Consider the following 19,786-nt stretch of genomic DNA (forward strand, 5'->3'; position numbering starts at 1 on the left):
AACATTTTATGTTTTCTGAAGCAGTTCTTTCACACAAAACGTTATCTTTGACGTTTATTTTACTGTAATAGGCAACTACATAGACCACAATCCAACGCGCCGAAGTATCAGCCAATAGGAGAGGCTTCTGATCGTTAGACCAATCAGAGAGCGGCGGGAGCTTTCAAACTTCAAACAGGAAACAGCCCATAGCAGCAGTTTGTGTCGATGGGATTCAGACTGAGACGCGACTTTCTTTTACGACTTTTTACGGTCTGAATTTAAACTTTTTGAACTTTTTTTAGAAGTTTTATTCACCGAGAGCAGAAACAGAAAGTTAACCGGCGGGAAGACGCATAGACGGAGCGAACAGCCAACATGGCGGATTCAGCTGCTCAGAGTCGATGTGAGTCAAACTGAAGTTTCTGATCTTCTTCACTTTTATAAAAATATTTCGCTGATATAAACATGTTTTCATCTTTTCTCGTGATGTAAACGTGAAGCACTTTCTGTTTTATCTCTTAACTGCTGTCTCTAAAAGGAAGAGTTAAGATGGTTTAATGAGGGGACAGTTGAACAAAAGTTTTCAATGTTTTTCTGTCAACTTATAAGATAAAAGGAACATCTGAGATACTTAAAATGTAAAGTTTTTAATGGAAGTTTAACAAAATCAGTTAATGGTCAGTTGTGTATTGTTAATGTATTAAAACACTTTAAATGATCACTTTTGATTGATTTTTTTTTGACATTTTAGTGCTAAAATATGACACTTTTATAGAAATATGACACATTAACTAATAAATGTTACACTTTTTGTAAAAAAAAATATTACATTTTTAAAAATAGAAATATGACAGTGTTCAGGGCTGGATATTGGCATCGATCTCATTCTGCGTTGTGACACTTGAAAAAAAAAATTTTATGCCACAATTACAGAAGTTCTTCTCAAAAAAGTTTAAATATATTTTCCTGTTGTTAAACTCTGGACCAATACAGAAAGTGAGGAAAATAAAATAAGTAATCAGGAGTTGTTGTTCAGTGAAACATGTCTGCAGTAGTTCAGTCAGTTACAGCTGCAATGATCAGTCCATTCATCTATTAGTTCATCAACAGAATATTAATCACAACTATTTTGATAATCAATTAATCGTTTAGGTCATTTGTCAGACAAAAATGCCCAAAATTTGATGTTTCCAGCTTCTCAAATATAAGAATCAGCAGCTTTTCTTATTATATTAGACTGAATATTCTTTTGGTGCAAAAACGATGCTGCATTGTCCTTAATGACATGTACCTGAATACCTGGAGGGCTGTTTACTCCGACTGGAAGTGTGATCTGTGTGTGATCTGTCTCTGTGTGTGTGTGTGTGTGTGTGTGTGTGTGTGTGTGTGTGTGTGTTTGTGTGTTTGTGTGATCTGTCTCTGTGTGTGTGTGTGTGTGCGTGTGTGTGTGTGTGTGTGTGTTTGTGTGTTTGTGTGATCTGTCTCTGTGTGTGTGTGTGTCTGTGTGTGTGTGTGTGTGTGTGTGTGTGTGTGTGTGTGTGTGTGTGTGTGATCTATCTGTGTGTGTGTGTGTGTGTGTGTTGTACAGATGAGCGTCTGACAGCAGAGCAGATGGATGAGCAGAGGATCCAGAACGTGGCCTATCAGTATCTGTGCAGGTTGGAGGAGGCCAAGAGGTCAGTCAGAGTTTCAGATCAGATCCACATTGAACTGGTTCATTATTTAACAAACATGTCAACAGTGTTGTTTTCTTTAAGCTCTTTTCCAAACTGAACAACAGGAACCAGCTTCTTCTCTTCATACGTTCAGAGTTTAACAGCATCGATCAGAACAGACTCGGCAGAACTGGAATAAAATATTCATCAGTATATTTTAATTATTGTATAATCACCTGAAAATAATAATCGTTGTGTTTTCGTTACATTAGAATGAAGCTTTATATCTGCAGAGGGATCAGCTCTTCTTCTACCGAGCCGCCATGTTTGTACAGAAGCTCAGAACGGACAAACCAGACACTGGTCCTTTAGATCGACCCGGTTATGACATCACAGCGTTGTTTTCCTCCTCAGGTGGATGGAGGCGTGTCTGGGGGAGGAGCTTCCTGCTCCCACTGAGCTGGAGGAGGCGCTGAGGAACGGAGTCATTCTGGCTAAACTGGGTCATCGATTCGCTCCCACAGTCGTCCCTCTGAAGAAGATCTTTGACCCGGACCAGCAGCGCTACCAGGTCACTGAACCCAGTGTAAACCAACTGGTTTCAACTGGTTCAGAGCAGGAGAAGCAGTTTAAACTGGTTTCAACCAGACTAAGCACTTTAACAAATTAAAACCAGTGTAAATCAGTTTAATACAGGAGAACCAGTGTAAACCAGGAGAACCAGTGACACCAGTGATCAGTAATAATATCTGTAACAGAAAGTTAAACTGTCAATAATCACTAATCGGCTGTATTGATCTGATCAGGCGGTAGGTCTTCAGTTCCGTCACACTGACAACATCAACCACTGGAGGAACGCCATGACGACACTCGGACTGCCAGCGGTCAGTGATTACTGATAGATCAGAGTATTGATCAGCTGATCGGTGTGTGTTCAGAAACTAATCACATGTTGTTGTTGTTGTTGTTGTTGTTGTTGTTGTTGTCGTCAGATCTTCCAACCTGAAACTACAGACGTCTACGACAAGAAGAACATGCCGAGAGCCGTTTACTGCATCCACGCACTCAGGTGTTCACCTGTCTGTCTGTCTGTCTGTCTGTCTGACTGACTGTCTGTCTGTCTCTCTCTCTGTCTGTCTCTCTCTCTGTCTGTCTGTCTGACTGACTGTCTGTCTGTCTCTCTCTCTGTCTGTCTCTCTCTCTCTGCCTGTCTGTCTGTCTGACTGTCTGTCTGACTGTCTGTCTCTCTCTCTGCCTGTCTGTCTGTCTGCAGCCTGTACCTGTACCGACTGGGCGTGGCTCCACAGATCCATGACCTGTATGGCAAGGTGAAGTTCACAGGTAAATGGCTGACAGGTTGGTTGCTAGGTAACAGACTGTGATGCTTCAGTCAGTGACTGTGAGTGTGTTTGTGTTCAGAGGAGGAGATCAACCACATGAAGCTGGAGCTGGATAAATATGGAATCCAGATGCCCGCCTTCAACAAGATCGGAGGCATCCTGGCCAATGAGCTGTCAGTGGACGAGGCCGCAGGTACAGAGACGATCTGATTGGCTGTGATGTCGCACAGCAGATGGTGTGCGGAGTGTCCACTCTTCATCTGATTTCCTCCTCTCTCCACCCATCAGTCCACGCGGCGGTGATCGCCATCAACGAGGCGGTGGCCAGAGGTCACGTGAGCGTCACGGCGGAGGCTCTGAGGAACCCCAACGCCATGCTGAGCGACCTGCAGGAGGCGCTGATGAGCGTCTATCAGGAGATGCTGTGTCAGGCGAGGAGAAGGAAGGCAGAGCGGGCCGCCAGCAGGGTCAGAGGTCAAGAGGAGAAGGACATCTATGAAGAGTATCTGACTCAGAGAGAGATCCAGGACAACGTCAACATCGTCAACGGTGAGAAGAAGAAGAAGAGTTTTCATTTGTTTATAAGAGACTTAATGTCCTGCTGGTGACACTAACGTGATGTTCACAATGAGTATGTTGTACGTTACAACAACAGTATGTGAGAAACACCCTGACGTTCCTGATAATATTACCTAAAGGAAGCATATACAAGGTGAACAGAATTGGTCCAAGTCCAGAACCTTGTGGATTCATCATTAACATGTACAAACTGAAATCTGATAAATAGGATTAAACCAGTTTAATGCAGTTCATTTAATGCCAGTTAAATGTTCCGTCTCTGTAACAGGATGTGATGTCAGTGGTGTCGTGTGTCTGTTTATATTCAATTAGTCGTGTTAATTTTTCTTCGTTAATATAACATGTTATTAATCTGACATGTTGGATCATCAGTGCGATCAGCGGTGGAGCAGGTTGATGAAGCTCTGGACGCAGCAGATGAACTCTCTCTGCTCGCCGCTCTGCAGCTGCCATGTTTGGCCCTCAGGGGCCTCCGTACTGACAACGGGCCCTGGTACCTGGACCAGCTGTCAGCTGACCGCCAGCAGAAGGCCCTGGTAAACACACACACACACACACACTCACACATACACACACACTAACACACACACTCACACTCACTCACACACACACACACACACACACTAACACACACACTCACACTCACTCACACACACACACACACACACACTAACACACACACTCACACTCACTCACACACACACACACACACACACACTAACACACACACACACACACACACACACACACACACACTAACACACATACACTCACTAACACACACACACACACACACACTAACACACATACACTCACTAACACACACACACACTAACACACATACACTCACTAACACACACACACACACACACACACACACTAACACACATACACTCACTAACACACACACACACACACACACACACTAACACACACACACACTAACACACACACTCACACACTCACTCACACACACACACACACACACACTAACACACACACACACACACACACTAACACACACACACACACACTAACACACATACACTCACTAACACACACACACACTCACACACACACACACACACACATACACACTATAACACACACACACACACTCACACACACACACACACACACTCACTCACTCACTCACACACACACACACACAGACACTCACACACACACAGACACACACTCACACTCACACACACACACACATACACACACACTAACACACACATACACACACACTAACACACACACATGCTGCTTCTTAACAGGATCATATCTCGTCTCTCAGAAGTTAAAATGTTTTCTTCCGTCTGTTCAGGTGTTGAATATTGTCTCCGTCCTGCTGTAGACAGTAACATCAGTTGTTTGTGTTTGTGGCCGTCGGGAGACGTTCTACACTGGATCTTTACTGGATCTTTACTGGATCTTTACTGGATCTTTACTGGATCTTTACTGGATCTTTACTGGATTGTCGTATATGATGTCATATATATTTCTAGACGTCTCCTCGGACTCTGAGAACTTTATAGATGGATTGATTAACTGAGGAAATAATCTGCAGAATAGAAAAGAAAGTTGTTCTGTGTGTAAAGATAAAGAGTGATGTCATGATGTGGTCATGTGACCTCAGGATCAGGGCTCTGTGGATCCTCTGGAGCCTGATGAGCTGCAGGAGAGCGTGACCTTCGCCAACCAGGAAGCACAGAGTGCCCGAAACAGTAAGTCACTTCCTGTTTCACCTGAACCGAACACACCTGCTGACCTCTGACCTCCTCTGTACTCACGTGTGTGTGTGTGTGTGTGTGTGTGTGTGTGTGTGTGTGTGTGTGTGTGTGTGTGTGTGTGTGTGTGTGTGTGTGTGTGTGTGTGTGTTTCAGTGCAGGCAGCAGTGCAGTGTGTGAACGTGTCGTTGCGCGGCAGTGACCCCAGACACACCGTCAGCTGTCTGATGACCTCTGACCTCCAGCTGCCTGAAGTGTTCCCGTTTGCTGCGAGTCTGTATCACAGAGAGCTGCAGCTGCTGCAGAGACAGACGGCTCAGGTACGCCGACACACCTGCTGCAGCGATAACCGCTCCTTTAAAGGTTTTATGTGTTAATGTCCCGGTGTCTCCTGCAGGGGGAGCTGCAGCAGGAGGAGCTGTTCGTTGCCGTGGAGATGCTGTCAGCTGTCGCTCTCATCAACCAGGCGATGGAGGCGGGAAACCTGCAGCAGTTCAGCTCCTCATTGGTCAGTCCATCTGCAGGCCTCGCTGATGTAGACCACAGCCTGCTGGACAGGTACGCTTCCTCACACCTGTCTGTCTGCTTCCTGTCTGCTTATACATGATGATGATGATGATGATGATGTGTTCAGGTACTTTGAGTCTCTGGTTGGTGTGAAGCAGCAGGTCGGCAGAGATCTGCTGACCTGGAATCAGCTGCAGGAGGGAATCAACTCTGTGAACAACTCAGCGCAGGATGAACACCAGCGTATGTAAAACACATCACACGCACATCACACGCTAACTACATGTGTGTCCTGTTAGCTCACACTCATTCATTCATTAACTCGTCGCTCAGCAGTTTGTCTCAGAAGTCTTGGAAACACGAACATGAATTTAACGCTGGGCTGGCGGTTTCCCCCGGCGCTCAGTCTGCGTTAGCTGGACATCGCCATGAACGGGGCGTTATTAACAGGAACAGACCATAATGCATCTGGACGCACCTGAATAGATCTACAACCAACCGGAGCAACAAAACGTGTGACGTAGCGCTGAGCGGTTTACCAAATCCTGTCGAAAGTAAAGCAAACACATATTTATCAACTAAAGCTTTAAGTGCAGTTCTTTGTTCTCTTAGAGGAAATATAGCGTCCGGTTTGTTTAATACTGACATGATAGCAGATTCAACAGGACTGGGAAGTTGTGCTGACGAACAGTCCAGTCCAGTTAAGAGCGGTCCTGGTTTAGCTTTGGCTGCAGGTGGTCCAACATCTGGCCGCCTCGTGGCGTCTCCAACTGGTTCTGCCTCCGACTTCATCAGGAGTTCATGAGGTGTAAAGTGGAATAGTTAAAACCAGTTAGGTGAGGCCTGCTGAGGTTAATCTCATTGTGTGTATATTATGTTTTCGGAGGGTTTTGTACAGTTCGGATACTAAATAAAATGTTGTCAGACTAAGTTCTGACTGGCACTCAGGTGAAAATGAGACCAAACCTCTTTAACATGTGACTACAGACAGAACAAGAGGGTTTATTAAATGTTGTACTGCTCCTTTAAGTCTGCATGTATTTACAGAGCATCACTGACCTGATTGGTTTATTCTAACTGGGACAGGTGTTCTGTGTAACGTTATACTGACGTAAAGTGATCATGTGACCCCTCTGTGACCTCTGACCTCTAGAGATCCTGGCTGTCAGTCTGATTAACGAGGCTCTGATCAGAGGAGACGCTCAGAAGCTGCTGTCTGCTCTGCTGCTGCCCTCTAGTGGTCTGGAGGAGGTCATACCTGCCAACACCTGCAGATACCACACCCTGCTGACCAGAGCCAGGCTGCACAAAGCTCAGGTAACCACACAGGTAACCACACAGGTGACCACACAGGTGACCACACAGGTGACCAGACAGGTAACCACACAGGTAACCAGACAGGTGACCAGGCAGGTAACTAAACAGGTGACCAGGCAGGTAACCACACAGGTGACCACACAGGTGACCACACAGGTGACCAGGCAGGTAACTAAACAGGTAACCACACAGGTGACCACACAGGTGACCACACAGGTGACCAGACAAGTGACCAGACAGGTAACCACACAGGTAACCACGCAGGTAACCAGACAGGTAACCACACAGGTGACCAGACAGGTAACCAGACAGGTAACTAAACCGGTGACCAGACAAGTGACCAGACACGTGACCAGACAGGTGACCAGACTGGCTCAGTCACTCAGGATTCAAACCAACAACTGAGATTGAAAGAATCAGAAAGAATCTGAACTCTGATAATTAATCTTTAATCTGTATCATGTTTTTAAATTGAAGTAATTTTTCCTTCCACCATCCAATCAGGTGAGCAGAGACCCAGGAGCTGAGCTCTGGTTGGCTGACATCCAGGAGGCAGTGAAGACAGCCAATCAGCAGAGTCAGAAAGCTCTGAAGTGTGAGTCAGCGATTATTAATTTTACTCATGGCGAGACCAGTTTATTAGTACAGCACATTCCAACAACAAGGCAACTCAACGTGCTTTACACACAGCATGAAAGGCATCAACACAAGTAAAGAGTGAGGACTCGAGCAGCAACGTCTGGATCAGCTGCAGCTGTCTGATGGAGTTTTTAGGGAGACCTGTGAAGACGGCGTTACAGTAGTCAAGTCTACTGAAGATAAATGCAGTTTAAGTTTCTCCAAATCCTGCTGAGACATTCGTCCTTTAATCCTTGATTATATATAATGTGACTGTTGAAGTTCAGGTCTGAGTCCATGACGACACCAAGATTACTGGCTTAGTTTGTAGTTTTTAACATTATTGATTGAAGCTGAGTGCTGACTTTTAATCGTTCTTCCTCAGCTCCAAAAACAATTACTTACAGGTTTGTCTTTGTTTAATTGAAGAAAATTCTGGTACATCCAATCATTGATTTGTTCAATGCTCTTACTGCTTGTATTGGACCACAGTCCCCTGGTGATGTGTATTTTCCTATAGACACAAAGTAGTCTCTGTCCTTTCAGTAGGACTCAGAGGGCAGAGAGCAGTTTTCAGGACCTGAGAGAAGAGATGTGTTGACAATCTGTAGAAGATCTGAGGCCATGAAGTTAGAAACAAGTTTGAAAAAGCCTTCAGGCAGAATATCAAAGCAGCAGCAGCTTGCACACACTAGTACACTGATGGATTATCTGTGTATTGATGGATTATCTGTGTATTGATGGATTATCTGTGTATTGATGTACTGATGTGTCTCCTCCTGCAGTGTGTCTGTCTGTGGCAGCAGTGAACCAGGCCGTGAAGGAAAACAAGGTGAAGCAGACTCTGCGTGTTCTGTCTCTACCAGAGGTGGCGCTGCAGGGAGTCATTTCACACTGTGCTGCAGAGTATCAGCAGGAGCTGAACGCTCTGATCAGAGACAAGATACGCAGAGGTGAGACTGACTCCTAACATCACTGTCAGAGTCCCGACCAGTCGCTGTCAGAGTCCCGACCGGTCGCTGTCAGAGTCCCGACCAGTCGCTGTCAGATTACAGACCAGTCGCTGTCAGATTACCGACCAGTCGCTGTCAGAGTCCCGACCGGTCGCTGTCAGAGTCCCGACCGGTCGCTGTCAGAGTCCCGACCAGTCGCTGTCAGATTACAGACCAGTCGCTGTCAGAGTCCCGACCAGTCGCTGTCAGAGTCCCGACCAGTCGCTGTCAGAGTCCCGACCAGTCGCTGTCAGATTACAGACCGGTCGCTGTCAGAGTCCCGACCGGTCGCTGTCAGATTACAGACCAGTCGCTGTCAGAGTCCCGACCAGTCGCTGTCAGAGTCCCGACCGGTCGCTGTCAGATTACCGACCAGTCGCTGTCAGATTTACCGACCAGTCGCTGTCAGAGTCCCGACCGGTCGCTGTCAGATTACCGACCAGTCGCTGTCAGATTACAGACCAGTCGCTGTCAGAGTCCCGACCAGTCGCTGTCAGATTACCGACCAGTCGCTGTCAGATTACAGACCAGCCGCTGTCAGAGTCCCGACCAGTCGCTGTCAGATTACCGACCAGTCGCTGTCAGATTACAGACCAGTCGCTGTCAGATTTACCGACCAGTCGCTGTCAGAGTCCCGACCAGTCGCTGTCAGATTACCGACCAGTCGCTGTCAGATTACAGACCAGTCGCTGTCAGAGTCCCGACCAGTCGCTGTCAGATTACCGACCAGTCGCTGTCAGATTACAGACCAGTCGCTGTCAGATTACCGACCAGTCGCTGTCAGATTTACCGACCAGTCGCTGTCAGAGTCCCGACCAGTCGCTGTCAGATTACCGACCAGTCGCTGTCAGATTACCGACCAGTCGCTGTCAGATTACAGACCAGTCGCTGTCAGATTACCGACCAGTCGCTGTCAGATTACCGACCAGTCGCTGCCAGAGTCCCGACCAGTCGCTGTCAGAGTCCCGACCAGTCGCTGTCAGAGTCCCGACCAGTCGCTGTCAGATTACAGACCAGTCGCTGTCAGATTACCGACCAGTCGCTGTCAGATTACCGACCAGTCGCTGCCAGAGTCCCGACCAGTCGCTGTCAGATTACAGACCAGTCGCTGCCAGAGTCCCGACCAGTCGCTGTCAGAGTCCCGACCAGTCGCTGTCAGAGTCCCGACCAGTCGCTGTCAGAGTCCCGACCAGTCGCTGTCAGATTACAGACCAGTCGCTCTCAGATTACAGACCAGCCGCTGTCAGATTACAGACCAGTCGCTGTCAGAGTTTCAACCAATCACAGCCAGCCTGCTGGTTCCTCTGTGTGTCCAGGAGACAACAGGAGTCCGTGGGTTCGAGTCCAGCTGGAGGACGGCTCGTTCTACTTCTTTCACCTGACCAGACTGGAGGGCAGCTGGGAAAAACCTCCCAAATTCGTCCACAACAGTGTGTTCCTGGACCAACAGGAGATCCAGGTGAGACACACCTGACACCTGACTTACACCTGAAGGTCAGAGGTCAGATATACACGAGAGATCAGATCAGAGATTATTAAAAAAAACAACTCTGTTCACCTGGACAGGTGCGTCTATATCTAGAAAATTACACAGAAGAACAAGAAAAACAACGGAGACATTTGTCCCCGTGTCTGTGATTGGTCAGCAGCAGTGATGTCATGTGACTCTTCCTCCCTGCAGGAAGTCGTCGGCAGCGTTTCGGGCTCGTACAGTCGTAACGTCCTCTGGAGGAGCAGCGAAGCCCTCGTCACTCGCCTGCAGGCCGTCAGTCGAGGTTTCCTGATCAGACAGAAGCTGGAGGCTCGACGACGTTACCTGCACAGCCACACACCTGCCGCCATCGTCATCCAGGTGAGAGAGGACCCCACCTTTAATCTCCTTCCACATTGATAATTTCCTCTCTGCTCTCCTTTGCCATCATCTGCTCTCATTCGTGGTTGTTGTAATTATTATATTGTTGTGTTTCAGCGGAGCGGCTGACTCTGATGGAGCTGAATATTTAATCTGAGCATTAACAGTAATACTGGTTTTGTGTGTGTTCAGTCTCAGTGGAGGAGGTTTGTCCAGCAGAGGGCGTTCAGGCGTCGGCTGGAGTTTCTCTACATGAACTGGAGAGCTGTGGTCAAAGTAACTAACAACTCATTATGACTCAAACTGCAGATAATAACATGATTTATACATGATTTCATTCATCAGTTAGTTCACTAAATGTCTAAAATGATGCTGCATGTTCACCACGGCGTCCTGCTAAACAACAGACAGACCAGAATATTGATGTTTAGTATCTGTCCACACGTCTTATCGTCTGTCAGGTTGTTATCTTGCTGTCAATCAGATGTTTTATCATCATTAATTATTGTGTCATCAGATTCAGTCGTTTGTGAGGATGTGGTCGGCGAGGAGAAAATATCGAGCTCGACTGAGTTTCTTCAGACGTAACGTGAGTCGTGCTGCCGTCTCTGTCCTCTTATTTATTTATTCATCTATTAGTTTGGATCCACTGCTACTCTTCCTGGAGTCCACGCAATAAACAATACAGCATAATGCAATGAATCAACAACAATAAAAACGAATAATATCAATAATAACAACAACAACAACATAGTCAGTAAAAACATTTGATACAGCTGAAACTGGTGGTAGTATCACTAAAACCAGCGTATACAGTGAGTTCATTAATGATCATATAGTCACAACAGTACGTTGCCTCGCGTTGGTTTGTGAGTTCTGGACAAAATGCAAACGAGTTTCTCTGTTTAAATGTCTAAACTGAGACTTTTAACACATCAGTTCTGTTCAGAAGTCTCACTGAAGATAAATGTAACTCAGATCTTTTTTGTTTTGTTGTGAACCTTTAATGAAAGTCTCCATGTTGTCAGCGTGTAGTAACTGTCTTTGTCCACAGGTGGGCGCCATCATAAAGATCCAGGCCTTCTTCAGAGCCAACAGGGCCCGGGACCAGTACAGGATGCTGGGTAAGTTCACTGAGAGACGCTGCATCTGATTGGTTGGACTGTTGCTGACATCATTAAGATTTAGTTTTTGAAATGATCCTGCGTACTACTCTGGTGCAAAATATCAGGTACTGTGAGTCATTAATAAGCTCCTCCCCCTCCTCCCTCACCTGTCCCAGTGCACTCGGACACGCCCCCGCTGCCTGTGGTCAGGAAGTTCGTTCATCTGCTCGAACTGGGCGACGGTGACATCAGAGAGGAGGCGGAGCTTCTGCGTCAGAGGGAGGAGGTGGTGAGAAGCATCCGCTTCAACCGGCAGCTGGAAGCAGACCTGGACCTGATGGACCTGAAGATCGGCCTGCTGGTCCGGAACAGAGCCACGCTGCAGGTCTGGACACGCAGAGACGCCTCGCACAAATGCACACGCTCACATGGAAAAACACAAACTCTATAGAAACTGCCTCGTTAGGTTGGCGTTCTTTGTAGCGTTTGTCATGTCTGCGGTGTGTCCTCGTTAACGTTAACGAGTGTTTGTCTGTCCGTACAGGAAGTGGTGTCTCACTGTAAGAAACTGACGAAGAAGAACAAGGAGCAGCTGTCAGACATGATGGACCTGGAGAGAAGTAAAGGCCTGAAAGCTCTGAGCAGAGAGAGGAGAGAGAGACTGGAGGCTTACCAACACCTGTTCTACCTGCTGCAGGTGAGACACAGACGTGTGAAAGTGTTTGTCGTTTGTTAAGCAGCAGGAAATACTTTCAATCATCAGACTCCTGGTTTCTGTCCTTGAAATGCATCATTTCATACAAATCTCAAACACATGATGCTGTAAAAGAAACGTAACGCTGGCACCACGCTAACAGAGATCAGCTGTAGGCAGATCACGCCGTCTCTAGCGGTCCCTGGTCAGTCCTCTGCCGTCATGCCGCTCAGAATGAAACATGAGGATTTCATGGAGATTTGTGAAAGTGGGTTTCAGCAGCTGATAACAGCTCAGTCATCAGCTGTCTGTTCAAACTGGAACACATTTCACAAGCTTTATTTTAGTGACATTTGATGACTGATGTTCAACATGAAAATGCTTCTACAGGATCTATTTGACATGTTTCTGAGATCCTGTGCACACATTACAGAGATGTTCAGTGTGTTCCTAAATAAATCCTGATTCACCTTCCCATCAACCACATTTACTAATTAAATCTTGATTGATTTGGAGAACAGTGCAGTGGACTATTCATAATAAAATCTTGAAGTATCATTTGAGGTGCAGCAGGTGCAGCAGGTGCACGGAGCGCGCTCAGACTCTGCAGTGGCTCCCGTGCATCCACCTCCATGTCTGACAGTCATCAGCCTCTCACACTGTCTGTTTGTGACACTGCTGCTAAACAGTTTGTGTGTCTGTATTCAGAAAGGGTTAAATGTGTTCATGTGATTTATGAAGGGAACGTGTGCAGCTGTTTTGTCTTCAAACTTTTGCTACAGAGTTTTGTGAACAAGGTTTCTGTTCAGGACAGATATTAAACTGTGTCGTTGTTGTTGTTGTTTGTGTCTGTATTCAGACTCAGCCTCTGTACCTGGCTCAGCTGATCTTCCTGATGCCTCAGAGTCGCTCCACCTCCTTCATGGAGATGTTGGTGTTCAGTCTGTTTAACTACGGCTCCGACCGCAGAGAAGCCTTCCTGCTGCTGCAGCTGTTCACCGAAGCACTGCAGTATGAGATCAGGTAACATACACACACACACACACACACACACAGGAACACACACACACACACACACACACACACAGGAACACACACACACACACACAGGTGTTCACTGAGGTGCTGCAGTATGAGATCAGGTAACACACACACATACATACACACACACACACACACACACAGGAACACACACACACACACAGGAACACACACACACACACACACACACACAGGAACACACAGGAACACACACACACACACACACAGGAACACACACACACACACAGGAACACACACACACACACACACACACACACACACACACACAGGAACACACACACACACACAGGAACACACACACACACACACACACACACACACACACACACAGGAACACACACACACACACAGGAACACACACACACACACACACACACACACAGGAACACACACACACACACAGGTGTTCACTGAGGTGCTGCAGTCTGAGATCAGGTGACGTTCTGCTGTTCCAGACTTATTTACTGACAATCCAACAGTTTATCTTCCTTTAGTGTATATTTATCTTTATATATTTATCTTTATATATTTATCTTTATATATTTATCTTTTATATATTTATCTTTATATATTTATCTTTATATATTTATCTGTGAATGTTTCTTATTGGCTGATCAGACATTTTTCCTCTTTAACTGCAGATAAAATACAACTGAAACTATTTTATTTATTTATTCTTTTCCTTTATTTTACCAGGTAAAAAAGTCTCATTGAGCTTAAAGAGAGACCGACAACAATAAATACAAACAACATAAACAGACTAATAAAACTGGCACATCCTACAAACAGGTGAACACAATATCCAGTTAATATATGATAAAACATCAGTTAAGATGAATAAGAATTGACTTAAATTCCTTTTTCTAAATGATCGATAGTCGTCTTGATCAGCGACTGTTTCGCTCTGACTTTGAGAGTTTTAGAGAATCAAACCTGTTTGTGCATCTTAACTGGATTTTGTCCTTAATCTTGTAAAACCATCTTCAGTAAAGCAAACAAATAATAGTGTCAGACCAGAAACGAGGGAGACTGTATCTCCAATAAGAATAATGAATCTTCTCAAAACCACAATCTGAACAGTTTCTCAATAAAAACATAAAACCTCCAAACACAAGATGAAACTGAGAATTTAAATGATCAAACAGAAGAGTCTCCAGCAGGCAGCAGCTCCGTCTGTGACGACTCTTCTGATCAGTGATGAGTGTTTGTGCTGCTGCAGGTTGAAGGTGGAGCAGCCGCAGGACGTCGTCACGGGTAACCCCACCGTCATCAAGATGCTGGTCAACTTTTACCGTAACGCTCGTGGTCATAACGTCCTGCGGGAGGCGCTGGGTCCCGCTCTGCAGGACGTCCTGCTGGACCGGACCCTCAGCATCAGGACCGATCCGGTGGACGTCTACAAGACCTGGATCAACCAGACCGAGACCCAGACGGGACACAAGAGGTCTGAGCAGACTCAAACCTGGAAGATTCTGACTCACCTGTCTCACCTGTCTCACCTGACTCACCTGTCTCACCTGTCTCACCTGTTTCACCTGTCTCACCTGACTCACCTGTCTCACCTGTCTCACCTGTCTCACCTGTCTCACCTGTCTGTCCCTGCAGCTCTCTGCCCTATGAGGTGTCTCCTCAGGACGCTCTGTCTCACCCCGAAGTCCAACGACGCATCGACATCGCCATCATCAACCTGAAGAACCTGACAGACCGAGTGCTTAAAGCCATCACCTCCAACCTCCACAAACTCCCGTAGGTCTCCTCCCGTTCACCTCCACAAACTCCTGTAGGTCTCCTCCCGTTCACCTCCACAAACTCCTGTAGGTCTCCTCCCGTTCACCTCCACAAACTCCTGTAGGTCTCCTGTTCACCTCCACAAACTCCTGTAGGTCTCCTCCCGTTCACCTCCACAAACTCCTGTAGGTCTCCTCTTGTTCACCTCCACAAACTCCTGTAGGTCTCCTGTTCACCTCCACAAACTCCTGTAGGTCTCCTCCCGTTCACCTCCACAAACTCCTGTAGGTCTCCTGTTCACCTCCACAAACTCCTGTAGGTCTCCTCTTGTTCACCTCCACAAACTCCTGTAGGTCTCCTCCCGTTCACCTCCACAAACTCCTGTAGGTCTCCTCTTGTTCACCTCCACAAACTCCTGTAGGTCTCCTCTTGTTCACCTCCACAAACTCCTGTAGGTCTCCTCCCGTTCACCTCCACAAACTCCTGTAGGTCTCCTGTTCACCTCCACAAACTCCCGTAGGTCTCCTCCCGTTCACCTCCACAAACTCCTGTAGGTCTCCTCTTGTTCACCTCCACAAACTCCTGTAGGTCTCCTCCCGTTCACCTCCACAAACTCCTGTAGGTCTCCTCCTGTTCACCTCCACAAACTCCTGTAGGTCTCCTCCTGTTCACCTCCACAAACTCCTGTAGGTCTCTACCTGTTCACCTCCACAAACTCCTCTAGGTCTCCTCTTGTTCACCTCCACAAACTCCTGTAGGTCTCCTCCCGTTCACCTCCACAAACTCCTGTAGGTCTCCTCTTGTTCACCTCCACAAACTCCTGTAGGTCTCCTCTTGTTCACCTCCACAAACTCCTGTAGGTCTCCTCCTGTTCACCTCCACAAACTCCTGTAGGTCTCTACCTGTTCACCTCCACAAACTCCTCTAGGTCTCCTCCTGTTCACCTCCACAAACTCCTGTAGGTCTCCTCCACTCATGAAAGGAACTCGTGTTTATTTCAGTGTTTGTGTTTGTGTTTGTTGTAGATACGGTTTACGTTACACAGCGAAGGTTCTCAGAGACGCTCTGAAGAAAAAGTTTCCTGAAGCCAGTGAGGACGAGCTGTACAAGGTAACTCCAATATTCAGACTGAAGCTGTACTGGTTTGGTCCCAGTAACATCCAGTATTCATCTGCCGCTGCATCCATTTACATACATACATACAGGCTCCTCTCTCTCGATGTCTCACTCCTCCTCTCTCACAGATTGTGGGGAACCTGGTCTACTATCGCTACATGAACCCGGCCATCGTGGCTCCAGATGGCTTCGACGTGGTGGACCGCTCTGCCGGCTCGGCCCTGCAGCCGGAGCAGCGTCACATCCTGGGCTCCATCGCCCGCATGCTGCAGCACGCCGCCGCCAACAAACACTTCCACGGAGACGGATACCACGTCAGAACACTCAACCAGTACATCAGCCAGACTCACGCCAAGTTCAGGTCTGTTTCTAAATAACCTTTGACCTCTGGGGTCTGGATTTATGACAACCACAGAAAACAACCACAGGCGAGCTGACTCTGGTCAGATCTTAAACAGCCTGCACACTGATCTGAGAAAAGATGTTTTCATGAGGTTTTGTCGGCCTTGTTCCTGGTTTCTCTCCTGGTCTCCTGACTGTTGTTTATGTTGCTGTGTGACAGGAAGTTCCTGCTGGGTGTGTGTGACGTCCCCGAGCTGGAGGAAAGATTCAGTATGGACGAATACTCAGAGCTGATCATCGTCAATAAACCCGTCGTCTACATCTCTGTGAGCGAGCTGATCAACACACACAAGGTCTGCACTGATCTACCTGAACCAGGATCTGGATCTGAATTAGCATCAGTCATGAAACACCTTGTTGTAGCTGCGTCCTCACTGTGTGTGTGTGTGTGTGTCTGTGTGTCTGTGTGTCTGTGTGTGTGTGTCTGTGTCTGTGTCTGTGTGTGTCTGTGTGTGTCTGTGTGTGTGTGTGTGTGTGTGTGTGTGTGTGTGTGTGTCTGTGTCTGTGTCTGTGTGTGTCTGTGTGTGTGTGTCTGTGTGTGTCTGTGTGTGTGTGTCTGTGTGTCTGTGTGTGTGTGTGTGTCTGTGTGTCTGTGTGTCTGTGTGTGTGTGTGTGTGTGTGTGTGTGTGTGTGTGTGTGTGTGTGTGTGTGTGTGTGTGTGTGTGTGTGTGTGTGTGTGTCTGTGTGTGTGTCTGTGTGTGTGTGTGTGTGTGTGTGTGTCTGTGTGTCTGTGTGTGTGTGTGTGTGTGTGTGTGTGTGTGTAGCTGTTGTTGGAGCATCAGGAGGTTTTGTGTCCAGACCCTTCAGACCCGCTGAGACTGCTGCTGAAGGACCTCGGCTCAGTCCCCACCCTGCAGGAGCTCATTGGTACTACAACTAATAAACTAATACTGCCGATACTGCTAGTACTACACATACTGGTACTGCTAGTACTACACATACTTGTGCTGCTAGTACTACACATACTGGTACTGCTAGTACTACACATACTGGTGCTGCTAGTATTACACATACTGCTAGTATTACACATACTGGTACTGCTAGTATTACACATACTGCTAGTATTACACATACTGGTGCTGCTAGTATTACACATACTGCTAGTATTACACATACTGGTACTGCTAGTATTACACATACTGCTAGTATTACACACACTGGTACTGCTAGTATTACACATACTGGTGCTGCTAGTATTACACATACTGCTAGTACTACACATACTGGTGCTGCTAGTATTACACATACTGGTACTGCTAGTATTACACATACTGGTACTGCTAGTATTACACATACTGCTAGTATTACACATACTGGTACTGCTAGTATTACACATACTGGTACTGCTAGTATTACACATACTGCTAGTATTACACATACTGGTACTGCTAGTATTACACATACTGCTAGTATTACACATACTGCTAGTATTACACATACTGGTACTGCTAGTATTACACATACTGCTACTGCTAGTATTACACATACTGCTACTGCTAGTACTACACATACTGCTACTGCTAGTATTACACATACTGCTAGTATTACACATACTGTTACTGACAGTATTACATACACTGGTGCTGCTAGTATTACACATACTAGTGCTGCTAATATCACACATACTAGTGCTGCTAATATTACACATACTAGTGCTGCTAATATTACACATACTAGTGCTGCTAATATTACACATACTGGTGCTGCTAATATTACACATACTGTTGCTGCTAATATTACACATACTAGTGCTGCTAATATTACACATACTGGTGCTGCTAGTATTACACATACTGGTGCTGCTAGTATTACACATACTGGTGCTGCTAGTATTACACATACTGCTAGTATTACACATACTGGTGCTGCTAATATTACACATACTAGTGCTGCTAATATTACACATACTGGTGCTGCTAATATTACACATACTGTTGCTGCTAATATTACACATACTAGTGCTGCTAATATTACACATACTGGTGCTGCTAGTATTACACATACTGGTGCTGCTAGTATTACACATACTGGTGCTGCTAGTATTACACATACTGGTGCTGCTAGTATTACACATACTGGTGCTGCTAGTATTACACATACTAGTGCTGCTAATATTACACATACTGGTGCTGCTAATATTACACATACTGGTGCTGCTAGTATTACACATACTGGTGCTGCTAGTATTACACATACTGGTGCTGCTAGTATTACACATACTGGTGCTGCTAATATTACACATACTGGTGCTGCTAATATTACACATACTGGTGCTGCTAGTATTACACATACTGGTGCTGCTAGTATTACACATACTAGTGCTGCTAATATTACACATACTGGTGCTGCTAGTATTACACATACTGGTGCTGCTAGTATTACACATACTGGTGCTGCTAGTATCACACATACTAGTGCTGCTAATATTACACATACTGGTGCTGCTAATATTACACATACTGGTGCTGCTAGTATTACACATACTGGTGCTGCTAGTATTACACATACTGGTGCTGCTAGTATTACACATACTAGTGCTGCTAATATTACACATACTAGTGCTGCTAATATTACACATACTTGTGCTGCTAATATTACACATACTGGTGCTGCTAGTATCACACATACTAGTGCTGCTAATATTACACATACTAGTGCTGCTAATATTACACATACTTCTACTGCTAGTATTACACATACTAGTGCTGCTAATATTACACATACTAGTGCTGCTAATATTACACATACTGGTACTGCTAATATTACACATACTAGTGCTGCTAATATTACACATACTTCTACTGCTAGTATTACACATACTTCTACTGCTAGTATTACACATACTAGTGCTGCTAATATTACACATACTAGTGCTGCTAATATTACACATACTAGTGCTGCTAATATTACACATACTGGTACTGCTAATATTACACATACTTCTGCTGCTAGTATTACACATACTAGTGCTGCTAATATTACACATACTAGTGCTGCTAATATTACACATACTGGTACTGCTAATATTACACATACTAGTGCTGCTAATATTACACATACTAGTGCTGCTAATATTACACATACTGGTACTGCTAGTATT

At 45.9% G+C, this 19,786-nt stretch overlaps 1 protein-coding gene across 2 annotated transcripts in view; it reads left to right on the forward strand.

The window, feature by feature from the left end:
- The first annotated feature begins 194 nt into the window (after nt 1-194).
- Nucleotides 195-19,786, forward strand: part of iqgap3 (IQ motif containing GTPase activating protein 3) — a 25,422-nt gene continuing 5,830 nt past the window's right edge. Inside the window, exons 1-30 of one of the 2 annotated variants that reach the window (XM_067600256.1) lie at nt 195-385; nt 1,571-1,658; nt 2,052-2,208; nt 2,444-2,521; nt 2,630-2,706; nt 2,911-2,978; nt 3,057-3,170; nt 3,266-3,526; nt 3,929-4,092; nt 5,202-5,289; nt 5,449-5,612; nt 5,690-5,850; nt 5,927-6,042; nt 6,953-7,116; nt 7,621-7,711; nt 8,520-8,687; nt 10,043-10,185; nt 10,408-10,578; nt 10,771-10,854; nt 11,096-11,167; nt 11,633-11,702; nt 11,861-12,069; nt 12,229-12,381; nt 13,238-13,401; nt 14,660-14,884; nt 15,046-15,186; nt 16,194-16,278; nt 16,413-16,645; nt 16,847-16,979; nt 17,451-17,553. In XM_067600256.1, coding sequence (XP_067456357.1) covers nt 358-385; nt 1,571-1,658; nt 2,052-2,208; nt 2,444-2,521; nt 2,630-2,706; nt 2,911-2,978; nt 3,057-3,170; nt 3,266-3,526; nt 3,929-4,092; nt 5,202-5,289; nt 5,449-5,612; nt 5,690-5,850; nt 5,927-6,042; nt 6,953-7,116; nt 7,621-7,711; nt 8,520-8,687; nt 10,043-10,185; nt 10,408-10,578; nt 10,771-10,854; nt 11,096-11,167; nt 11,633-11,702; nt 11,861-12,069; nt 12,229-12,381; nt 13,238-13,401; nt 14,660-14,884; nt 15,046-15,186; nt 16,194-16,278; nt 16,413-16,645; nt 16,847-16,979; nt 17,451-17,553 — 3,973 coding nt within the window. In that variant the 5' untranslated portion in view covers nt 195-357. The remainder of the gene's footprint in view (nt 386-1,570; nt 1,659-2,051; nt 2,209-2,443; nt 2,522-2,629; nt 2,707-2,910; nt 2,979-3,056; nt 3,171-3,265; nt 3,527-3,928; nt 4,093-5,201; nt 5,290-5,448; nt 5,613-5,689; nt 5,851-5,926; nt 6,043-6,952; nt 7,117-7,620; nt 7,712-8,519; nt 8,688-10,042; nt 10,186-10,407; nt 10,579-10,770; nt 10,855-11,095; nt 11,168-11,632; nt 11,703-11,860; nt 12,070-12,228; nt 12,382-13,237; nt 13,402-14,659; nt 14,885-15,045; nt 15,187-16,193; nt 16,279-16,412; nt 16,646-16,846; nt 16,980-17,450; nt 17,554-19,786) is intronic. The other variant, XM_067600257.1, reaches the window with a different exon arrangement.

Source organism: Thunnus thynnus, chromosome 10 (assembly GCF_963924715.1).
Source record: "Thunnus thynnus chromosome 10, fThuThy2.1, whole genome shotgun sequence".
NCBI lineage: Eukaryota > Metazoa > Chordata > Actinopteri > Scombriformes > Scombridae > Thunnus > Thunnus thynnus.